The sequence below is a fragment of the Gastrolobium bilobum genome, unplaced genomic scaffold, assembly GCF_033153095.1.
Source record: "Gastrolobium bilobum isolate Gb01-03AN ecotype WA unplaced genomic scaffold, APGP_CSIRO_Gbil_v1 utg10387, whole genome shotgun sequence".
Classification (NCBI taxonomy): Eukaryota; Viridiplantae; Streptophyta; class Magnoliopsida; order Fabales; family Fabaceae; genus Gastrolobium; species Gastrolobium bilobum.
The window spans coordinates 97,455-109,788 of NW_026895296.1; the positions used below are offsets into that span (position 1 = coordinate 97,455).

Genomic DNA, 12,334 nt, shown 5'->3' on the forward strand with positions numbered 1-12,334 from the left:
GTGCGAAAATCAAGATAAAAATAACAATAATCAAACAATAAAATTACGCGAATACGTGTAGACATCATTCATACATGACATTGAAACTTTCAGCCGGTCCACTATCTGCGTTCTAGAACGTTTGAAAAACCAAATTTAGAATTTTTTTTTTTTTTTTAAAAAGAACAATATGAGATAGCCGGTTGAATTGAATTTCAGAGCGTGTGATTTGCATTTGTATTTGTTTGACTGGTCTTTTTGTTTCTCACATTGAACCATTCTCTCTCTCTTCCCTCTCCTTTCCCTCTTCTTCTTTTTCTTTGTAAAGAGAGGAAGAGGGAGAGAGGAAGGTCACCGGCCGCCCCCGTCAAACGAAACCTCCTTCCTCCTTCCTTTCTTTAATAAAATTCAATTCTCAGAGCCACCTGTCCAACCGGTAACCCCTCTCCCCCTCCTCACCAATTAAAATCACTCTTCTCTTCTCTTTCTTTCTCAATTTTCATTTTTTGATTTTTTTCTTCTTCTTCTTTGTGCTCATCGTCCTCAAATCTCTTCTGGGTATTCCAAGGTTTTTGGAAAAAGGTTGTGTTTTATAAGGGAATAATTGAATCGGTTCTTCCGTTATGGCAACGTCGAGCGCAGGAGGTGCTGGATCTAACGATTCCACAGCTACCAGAAGACAAACCAAACGACCCAAGTGTAATATTTTTTATTTTATATTAATTTTTTATTGTGGGATTTTAAGCTGAATTTGTGAATACCAATGTTTTGTTTTTCGTGATTGTTTGTGTTTGTAATGTGAATTTTGTTTTTATTATGTGCATGTTGGTTGGAAAGGGTTAATGAAACTGTTGATGTTCATTTCTGAAAGGGATGATGAACTTTTCTTTTATTACCCTTTTTGAAACTCAATTTCATGAATATATAAGGCTTTTTAAAGCTAACATTAACCCCCCCTCTCTCCTCCTTTTTTTTTAGTATTTGAGTTTATGTAATAAAACATTCTTGACATGGAAATTTATTTTTGAGCTAATTGAGGAAATTTTTTATGTTAGACAGTATGTTTTGATTTAACAACAATTGTATTTGTGTCCTTTGTTGTTTCTACTTGCACAAAACTTTGCTGACTAGAGTTCTCTTTGAAAATTTTTATGCCTTTCAGACTCAAAGTTTACACAACAAGAACTTCCAGCATGCAAGCCTATTCTCACACCTCGAGCGGTAAATTTCCCTATTTATATATGTTGTCGGTGGTTATCTATTTAACTTGCATGCATTTAGCAGTCACTATTTACACGGTATATTACTTTCCCTGCAGGTTATTTCAGCATTCATGCTTGTCACCATCGTATTCATTCCTATTGGAGTTGCTTCGTTAATTGCCTCACACGATGTATGCTTGATTGAAATACTGTTCTGAATTTTTTCTTTGTAGCTCTGTATAATATGTATAATGCTGAGTTCTCACTGCTGACTTTGATTTATTTATTATATATCTATCAGGTTGTTGAAATTGTTGATAGGTACGAGTCACAATGCATACCACAAAATGTGACAGACAAGGTAGCATACATTCAGAGTTCTGCAGATAAAACATGCAACAGGGAGCTACGAGTAAGTTTCCTTGACTTCTCTTTTTTTTTTCCTTCTTGTTTAACCGTTGTCTTTCTATTAGCTATCTTCCCATAATTGATGAATTATGGATTTCGAACTTTAATGATCGTTTCTTTTCTTAAACATTGCTCTTATGAATAGGTAGAGAAGCGTATGAAGTCTCCTATCTATGTTTACTATCAGCTCGACGACTTTTACCAGAATCATCGCCGGTATATACCCCTTTTATTTCTTCGGAATCATCCATTTCCATTATTTCTTGGTATATATCCTGTTAATTGGTGTATGGTTAAAAGTTGCACGCACTATGCACACAGTATTATTTTATATTTCCATTGATATTCTGTTCAATGTACTAAAGCTCGCCCTATGTTTCTTATCTTCATTATTTATGAAATTATACATTGATGTGCTTTAAATCATTTAACAGTTCCCTTTGTAACTATTATATCTATCAAGTAATCACATGTTGCTGACAAATTGTACGGATGGAAGTCTGGTTGTTGTAGTACATGTTATTACATCATAGTAATAGAATGATAACTTTGAAACAGTAGGCACATACAATGTGATAGCTATGTATCTGTTTGCCCTTGATTATAGTAAAGATAATTTTACATGTAAAGAAAAAAGGGAAAATTTCAAAAACCCCCATGAGTTTTCTTAATTATCACTTACCCACTCACAAATTTTTTGAATCATTTACACCCTTATTTAGATTTTTTTATCACTTACCCCCCTCACTTAAGGGGGTAAACGATAAAAAACTTTAAGTCAGGGAGGTAAATGATTCAAAATTTTGGGAAGGGGGTAAATGATTATGAGAAAAATTATAGGGGGTTTTTGAAGTTTTCCCAAGAAAAAAATGTAATGAATGAAAGCAGAAAAATAACTGGTTTGACAAATGACATGAATTTCATTTACAATTTATCTTCTTAAATGCCAAAAATATTTTAACAGATTATAATTTAAATTTTTAGAATCGTAGCTGTGATTTTGTTCTCTAACTTTTAGAACTTTACGGAATTATGTCTGAGATAACAATGAACTATTTGTATGAGATGAAGTTTTAAGAGACATTGATATGAACTTCTTTGTTTTTCATGTATTCATCTTATATTTCGTATCTTATCTTTATTTAATTTTTTTAATATTATATATTTATAGTAGTTTATGTTCTTTGACTGACTGCTTCCTTCAACAATTTTCAATCTCAAAGTTTGGTTGGTTAACAGTGGATTCTAATGCATATAGTTCTTTCTATTTAATTGGTTGGTTAACAGTGAATTATGTCTGAGATAACAATGAACTATTTGTATGAGACGAAGTTTTAAGAGACATTGATATGAACTTCTTTGTTTTTCATGTATTCATCTTATATTTAGTATCTTATCTTTATTTAATTTTTTTAATATTATATATTTATAGTAGTTTATGTTCTTTGACTGACTGCTTCCTTCAACAATTTTCAATCTCAAAGTTTGGTTGGTTAACAGTGGATTCTAATGCATATAGTTCTTTCTATTTAATTGTTTATATTCTTATAAATTTGTTGATCTTTTGTAAATTAGGTATGTTAAAAGCCGAAATGATGACCAGTTGAGGGATTCCAAAAAAGCAAACTCAACAAGCGGTTGTAAGCCTGAAGATTTTGTAAATGGAACCGCAATTTTACCTTGTGGTCTTATAGCTTGGAGCTTGTTCAATGATACATACAGCTTCTCCCGCAACAACAATAATTTGACACTGAACAAGAAAGGCATCGCATGGAAGAGTGACAGGGAGCACAAATTTGGAAAAGATGTTTTCCCTAAAAATTTCCAGAGTGGTTCTATTATAGGTGGTGGACATCTCGATGAAAAAATACCAGTAAGTCTTCCTAGAACTTCAATTTTAATTGAATTAAGCATCTATATGTATAATTCTCTTCATTCATAAGGTTCAGCACAGTAAATTGAGGTTGTTTTGATATATGCATCAGTCTAAATTTATCCATTGTTTAAATATGAATATAGTTGTGCTTGCATCTTTTGGTTTATTATTATTTATTAATTATTAATGTTCTTGTTATTACTTCATTACTTTAGGCAGTTTAATGATTGGTATTCATACTATGCGCATTGATTTTGCATTCTTTTGATTTTTTTAACTAAAAATTGAGCTCTAAATCACTTCTTGATTTTAAAAACATACAGTATCATCATAATATACCAAAGTATGAATCAATAGAATTATCTCATTGCATAATTCATAATTCTATTTGAGCTGCATATAACTGGCTGAAATAACTCAGTTAAATCCAAAGAAGCCACTTGGGAAGTTTTTGAAGGACAAATAATATATTATTTTTTAAATATCAGAGTGTAATAATATATGATTGAATGGCCAAATCAAGACCTTGCCCAAATAGAATTCCTAGTTTAGTCTATATTGAATTATAGTTATAGAGATTAATCGGGCAAGTCATTTTCACAGGACTAATGTCCTTGTCCAAATTTAATTTAGTTGTTGAATTTGTACTTATGCTCTGAGTAGAGGAGAATGGGAGAGGTACTGTAACTCTAGGCACCAAACTTCAGGTGCTCAATGCAACAAACCCAATTGTGATAATTTGAAGTGCTGAGGGAAATTATGTCTATAGAAATGCACTTTAGACTATACGCTGCACCAATGACTCTTGGATCAGTTGCTAGCTACTTCTCCTGTACTCCCCCAGTGGTAAACGTTTTGACTGAAGTCAGTTATTATAACTTATCTTTTCTTGTAAAAATTAGTAGTTTGGGACTTTGGGTCATACTCAATGTATTGAGTGTGGTCCAGATTATCCAGCACATGTATGTTAGTAATTCTTGTGAGCTGTTGTCAATTCTCTTTTAACATGTTTCGGGCTATATGTCAGCTTACAACTTTGGAGAGAATGCTTTACTCCATCTTTTGAGACCTTTGATGATCCCATTTCATTGCTTCATGAATTTGAATAAACGGCTTTGAATGATGAATCAGCTTGTGAACCAAAAAAGCATCTTGCATTATGCATTGAAATGGCAGTACTGTGTAATGATTTAATGTTCATTCTAAAAGCCCTTGACATACTTGGTGTGAGTGGTCCATTCTGCACAATGCAACTCAGTCATTCATGTTACCTTTGCTGAGGCCAATCTTGAAATACATCAATCATATGGAAACCATTAATTTTTATACATTTGTGTTCCTCATCACTTTTCTATGATTACCCGTATATTTCATTGTTCATCTTGTGATTTTTTGGGCATTCTCGATTTGCTTGCATCAATGAGATAAGTTGCTCACTTTCTGAATGTTTTATGGAACAGTTGAGTGAGCAGGAGGATCTTATTGTCTGGATGCGAACTGCTGCTTTGCCAACTTTTAGGAAGTTGTATGGTAAGATTGAGGTGGATCTGGAGAAAGGTGATGTCATACATGTGACATTGAAGAATAACTACAACACATATAGTTTTAATGGCAAGAAGAAGCTTGTACTGTCAACTACTAGCTGGCTCGGTGGGAAGAATGACTTCCTTGGCATTGCTTATCTCACTGTTGGGGGTTTGAGCTTCTTTTTATCTATGGCTTTTACCACTGTATATTTTGTCAAGCCAAGGTAAGAAATCCCCTACTGCTTGATTGGTTTCTTTTATATGTGTTTGACCAGAAATGGTGTTGAATGCACTCACTCTTTCCACACATTATCATAAGGAACTTAAGTTCTCCCGTTCACTTCTTACTAACAACATTGTATTCACTAGCACACCATTAGTCAATTTGATTAGAACCTACATATTGCTTGAGTTAATTGTGTGCCAAATGTATTGCGAATTCATTGTGTATTTATGAAATACTTTCTAATATAAGTTTTCGTCCCTGACATATGAAGATGGAATAAAGAAAAAACAAAAAATTATCTCCTACCAGGACTGGTAAGAGTAGGGAAAAAAGAAAAACACCTATCCATTAGTGCTTATTTTAGTTAGAGATTAGTAATGCAATTCTTTTACTAGAACTCGTATATAAATAAATAGCAAAAGTTGTTTAAAATGACATGAGGTTGACATAGATTTTGTTGTACATGATCTATTTTTTGTCCTTTCACTCCAATTGTATCCGCTGTTGATTCAATATTTATATCAGTAGCAGCCATGCACAATGGCGATTTTGAATATTGTTAGCTCCTAATCTATCGTTCTCTTTTTTTTAGGCAACTTGGAGATCCCTCGTATTTGTCATGGAATAGGAACCAAGGAGGGCACTGATCAGTGAATCTAATTGTGCTTTCTTTTGTCTTCAAAGATTGCAAGGCTTGATTATTGTACACAATACAGTGGCGGATGTAATTTTGTACATCAATGATATTAATACATACAAAAAAAAAAAAAAAAAAACAGTTCAGACATTAGGTGTTATTCCTTTTAAAAAGATTATTTTTTCTTGGGTCTTGTGCATTAGATTTGGAATATCTTGTATTTTCTGACAAATAGTGTCCAATATGAATTAGTTACATTTCATACGAATCGGGAAACACAGGAGAGTTCCTGTTTGGTATACCTTTGACCTTCATCTGAGTCAAAATTGATACTTCATGTAACACTCTATTCATGATCGGTTTGTTATCATTATATATGACATTAAATGCAATTACAATCATAATAGTTAAATTAAAATATGGCTAAATATTTTCATTTTTAATTAACATTTGTTGTTTATGATTAAAACTCTTTATATTTAAAATAATTCAAATCTATAATTATAACTCATACATTGCGTAGAATATTCATACTTTACTTGAATATATTATACATCATAATCATACAATTGCCGTAAACATGCATGGTCTAATTCTCATATTTTTTCATCTTAATGTGCTCGCTGGACTTCTTGCTTGAGCGAGCAGGAGTCAACAAGTAATTAAAACTTAGACATCTATGTCTTCTCACTAAGCTCCTTGCTTCAGTGAGCTAGCTGGCAAGCAGAGCGTATTTTCTTGCTGCCTTGCTTGCTGAAGGGAGCACGTTAGCAAGCAAATGTGAAATATGGGTAGTTGCTACTGCCATCCCCTGATTCTCCTCGTTAGGTTGCTCACTTCAGCGAGCAACTTCTTTAATTTGACAGTGGCTTAACTAGGGTTTCTTCTAACCCAATCAATTGCTCGCTTGAGCTAGTGTAACAGCCGGTTGTACACTGGTATTGTTAACATTGATTATGATATTAAGTGTAGTTACAATTTAAAAATGCAAGTAAACTTTTTCCTTTGCATTACGTAAGCGTTTAAAAATAATAATAAAATGTAATGACATCAGTTGTGATCATAACTGAATTCTAAACGAGGAAACAAATAAAATAAAAGCTTAACTGTCATACATTACTTATTCTAAGTTACTAAGGGCCTGTTTGGTGTGATGTATATGGCCTAATAGTATAAGCTTATACTATACGTTATGACATTTTCAGTTGTTTGGTGTATCCATCGTATAGTATAAGCTTATACAGCAGGACTCCTTTATACATCAAAATGATCTATAACTTAATCCGGCCTAGGAGTGGTGGATTACGCCTGATAAGGGGTTGATGTATTAATATTGCTTACAAGTACAATTCCCAAGAACTAACATATCATTTCAATATTTAAAATATTAGAGGATATTATCTTATACAATATCATACCAAACGCTGGATAGTATTAAAATTTAATCAGGTCTTATACAATTAGGTCTTATACAATCAGGTCTTATACTATTAGGTCTTATACTATCAAGTCTTATCCTATACTATGCACCAAACATGCCTAAGGGGTTCCCATAAACCCACTTAACATAAATCTCACTTTTACAGTTTTCCTTTAACTGAACATGCTTTTGTTTTTTGGTCACTGTGTGCAAGCCACAAGCTATAACACTCTCATCTTTTAGTATATTAATCTAGACTCAATTATCTTTTCAACAAGGTATCACACGCCTCATTTGGAGTTCTCTAGCTCCGGTTATCATTGTTTGAAGTTGGACATGCAAAACTGCCAGCCAACCCAAAATAGGGCACCAAACATCCCTCACCATTTCCGTGATTCTGGACAAACCACTCAACCAATTTCTCTCAAATTTTTATAAATAATACTAGACACCTTGAGATTTAATTTTATATTTCATGAGCCTAATTTGAGTAATAATTGAAGGAGAAACAATTCCTGGAAAGTGCAGACCCGACAGCCCCTTGCACAAGGATTCTAAGGGAAGTCCTCACTCAATCGAACCTACAGGTGGCTACACAACTTCAAATGGCACCAAATTTTGATACAACATATCTGACATCTCAAGCTTCAAAATAATGTATGGCATGTCCCTATTGGACCTCTATGGAGGGAAATATGCTCACCCAAAGTCAGTCTAAAAACTGCTCATTTATTATAAATTTTGACGGCATCTCCTTTGTTTATTTAACATATCCCACTTTATCAAAAGTGTGTTTTAAACCTCAAATGATAACCTAATTAACAACGGTGGCACACAATAATCAACAATGTCTTGGTGCTCTTACAACCCATACAATTTACATCATTTTTATTAACTTTACAATCCATTACTTCATTGAAACTTAAACTCATTACAATCACATAATTCCATTTCATGCATTCTACAATTGACATATAAAACCATAGCCTAAAATAGGCCTATTGCCCTTCCATCACATACATGCTTCATTAATTACACAAAGTCTATAAAGCATTAAATTACAATTCTCTAACTATCAAATATAACTAAAATAAGTACATCAATGCCAATAATTACAACATCTTAGACTTAGCCAAATAAGACTACATGAAAAACAAAAGCATGAAATACATAACTCATGCAACACAATGTTCATGCACTAAGTCTAGCATATGCCCAATATGGCTCAAAATGCAAAATAGCACTACACTCCATGAACTCTAAGTACTCATCCCGTGGGCCTCTTGCCTAGTGCTCCAATACCGCTACAATCACCTGCAACATAGCTCCATAACGCGAGGTGAGATATACGAATATATCTCAGTAATCCAAAGGTTCTGGAGGATCACTCCGTCCAATGGCTCACTCAGATGTAACATACAATAATGAATTATAACAACATAGGGATATAGCAAGGGATTTAGAGATATAGGGATATAACAGAGAGAAGGATATAGAAGGGGATTTAGAGAGATAGAGATATAAGGATATAACAGAGAAAGACAGCAACGTCCGGCCTATTGGCCTCAGCATATAGCCTACGGGTTTCAAACCAAGGAGTGTTCCCAGAACATCAACCAAGGCACCCTCCCATATACACCTGAGACTTCCTAGTGTGCTCCTTTTTGGATGACACACCACGACCCCAGGTCAACTGAAACTCCCTCAAGGAGACCTATCCAGTGGAAGTCCGTAACGCCCGAAGGCAAACTGTCTACTGGCCAGAGACTCGGTATATCCTATGTACCATTATACATACAATATGCATGAGCATGTTATACTACATTATCCACATACACCTCCAACCACTACCCTCAACGGGCATGGTGGAGCACACACGGGGATCAAACCCCAGTACCAAGGGATTACCTGAATAATCTCCTTCGCTTGATAGCTCCCAATTACAGTATCCACAAGCTTGATTCCACCAGAAATGACAAAATCCCTTTGGTCCAGGACCAAAGGCAACCCACCAAGCTCAGGGTTCCGAGTTCAAATCAGTGGGAGGCAACCTACAATGATCACACAAGGATCATCAATACAAGGTGAAATCCACCACGATTACAAAACATCAAAAATCCTCCCCTACACATGGTAGGTTCGGCCATTTTAGGCTTAAATCCCAAAATATTTTTCTAAATTTTCTTTTAATTTTTCTTTAGCATCTTAAGGCTACCACAACACCATTTTAGGTCCCACTTTCCATCCTACACCATCACAACCTCATTTTTCCAATTATTTCTTCTAGGTCCAAAAGCACTTCACATACACTTCAATTATTTTTCCTTTAATTTTCCATTCATCCACTCATCACACAACACCTCTAAATACCATTTAACAACACAACACATCAATTACATGATTTTACAACATCACACTCCAATTTCTCCAAGATGGCCGAATTCTATCATGCTCCCCAACCAAGGTTATCCAATCCAATTCAACAATCTCACACATCATACAATCCTACTTTTAACTCATACAAACACTCAACAACTCAATTACATAATCCTACAACCAATCAAAATCACAAGTCATGGAATCACAACCCAAAAATTTACTAAATTATCATCCAAATTTCTCAATAATTTTTATGACATTTATCACTCTAAAACATCATTTTAAGCCACAATTGTCTAATACACAATTTTCATTTAAGCTCTCTAACTGCATCAATCATGCAATTTAGCTCTAGGTTTTCAAAATTTAGATTCATGAATCAAGCCATAAAATGTGTTGAAATATACTCACAAGCTTGGCCTAGTACCCCTCCAAGTGATCCCCAAGCAATGGCTTGAACACACAACTCTAAAAACTCCTCCAAATTTTGTGGCTGGTTTTTCTCTTTTTTCTCTCAAATGAGTGAGTTTCAAGGAAAACTAATCGGTGAGATGTGTCCGGATGATGATTTCCAACAACTTTGGTGACAAACTTTACTTGATTTGGGTTAGTATTGAAGGAGTTAAGGTAGAAAGAAGTTTGGAAGACAAAATGGCCATGGTGAGGAGGGTTCCACGGTTTTTGAAGAGAGAGAAGAGATGGAAGTGATGATGAATAGTATCAGCACATGTGTTTAAAGGTCACTTAAGTGGGGTGGGTCCCACCACCACCTCACGCGATTCAAACTAATTCAAATCTCCCACCTATTCCACTAAACGTCCGTAATTTCATAAACTATTTAGAAACTCTAATTTTTAACATTAACCATTGTCCTTTAATTGCCTTTGATCAGATGAATCCAGAGTTTTCCGATCGTTCAGAGAAATTGCAGTTTTAAGCTGTTATGCGCGCCGTGGGCACGCTTCCCCAAACTCACTAATTTCCATCAATTTTTATCATAAATCATATTTTCTAGTCCTATATACCATTTATAACTTATATCCAAACCTAGAGCTCAAAATTCAATTGGCACGCTTTACGGTGCAACTGTACCGCGATATTTTTACCCAATAAAACACTATTCATCAATTTTTCAGAAACTTGCCTAATCACTCAATTTTTCGTTCTGAATCAATTTCCAGGGTTATTTTTATCATTCGAGACCTCCTACTCAATTTTACCTTCCTAGGGTTACGTGTTTGGCTAATTACTGTTTTACCCTTCCTTTGTATTTTGACCTAATTTCCAGGATTTTCACTAATCCTACCCTGTAATCCATATTTAATATATTAATATTTGTTTTAGAAATGCGAGGTGTTATAAAAAGAGCATAATAATTAATATTAGGTAACTTTTCAGAAGGAAAGTGCAAACATCAGGTATTTCGCGGTATAAATGGACACCAGTGAAGTAACTCGAAAAATAGTAATAAAAATATGAATATTACTAGATACATATCTAGGTTAATGATATGAACCTCACCAAGAATAGTGAGACCCAAGACCAATTTAGTTAGGATCGTTTCTACAATCAGGAATTTAAAACAAGAAATAAATAACCTTGACCCGTTATCTATGGAAGATAAAAACCAAAGGTATAAGAAGGATAAAGACGCCACACTCAAGAAAGAAGAAGGTGAGTGATAAGTCTGGTTTGAACGCCACAAGAACAAGCTTCTTGATAAGTTCAGAGTTCTAGATAAGAACCAAAGAGAAGAAACCTCTCAATTATATTATAACTTCAAAATCTGATTACAAGAGTTATATCATCCATTATTTATACTTGGAACATCCCTCCAAGAATAGGAAAAGTCTTAGCAAATGAAAAGACACTAATTTAAAGTTGACAACTTGGAAAAGAAAAAGACTCTAATCAGCCCACTAAACATTAATGACATTGGAAATGTGAATCAACCCCACTAAGCATTAATAACATTGAAAATGCTTTCAGACCCACTAAGCATTAATTGACCTTGGAAATTGCTACTCGTTCCACTTAACCTCCCTTGCATTGATGACATTGACTAAATTCTGATTATGAATAAATTTGGGCTTGATGTCTTCATGATTAGCCCACATTTGCTGGATTAACCCACTAAGAGCTACTTTAAAGTTCTTGGCCCTTGATCTTGTGATTGTACCATTTGGCAATTGCAATGGATCAATGGGTGTTGTCTCTTTATTCATATCATTCCCTCCCTCTTCAAAAGGATTTATCCTCAAATCTGCACCTACATCAAAAGGAGATAAATCAGAAACATTAAATTTTGCACTAACATTGTACTCACCTGGAACGTCAAGCTTGTAGGCATTATCATTTATTCTCTCAATCACTTGAAATGATCCATCACCCCTTGAAAACAGTATGGATCGTCTTTGGGCTGGAAATCTTTCCTTTCTCATATGTAACCAAACCCAATCTCCTAGTTCAAAAACTACTTTCTTAAAAACCTTAGTCAATGGTGCTGCTAGGCTACTAAAACTCTTCATAAATAGTCTATAAAAATTAGCTAGCCCATGAAAACTTCGAACTTCACCCACACAAGTAGGACTAGGCCAATCTTGAATTGCCTTTACCTTTTCTTCATCCACCTCTATCCCTTTAGAACTAGCAGCAAAACCAAGGAACACAAGCTTGTTAGT

At 34.4% G+C, this 12,334-nt stretch overlaps 1 protein-coding gene across 2 annotated transcripts; it reads left to right on the forward strand.

Moving 5' to 3' along the window:
• Positions 1 to 218: 218 nt before the first annotated feature.
• Positions 219 to 6,210, forward strand: LOC133304917 (ALA-interacting subunit 3-like). Of its 2 annotated transcripts, XM_061505014.1 has the most exons (9): positions 219 to 415; positions 548 to 678; positions 1,142 to 1,200; positions 1,298 to 1,372; positions 1,483 to 1,593; positions 1,735 to 1,805; positions 3,165 to 3,462; positions 4,926 to 5,215; positions 5,810 to 6,210. In XM_061505014.1, the coding sequence occupies exons 2-9, from the start codon at positions 603 to 605 to the stop codon at positions 5,862 to 5,864; spliced, it is 1,035 nt and encodes a 344-aa protein (XP_061360998.1). In that variant the 5' UTR covers positions 219 to 415; positions 548 to 602; the 3' UTR covers positions 5,865 to 6,210. The 2 variants fall into 2 exon arrangements, with proteins under 2 accessions (XP_061360998.1, XP_061360992.1); XM_061505008.1 differs by having other exon boundaries at positions 219 to 678.
• The last annotated feature ends 6,124 nt before the right edge of the window (positions 6,211 to 12,334 follow it).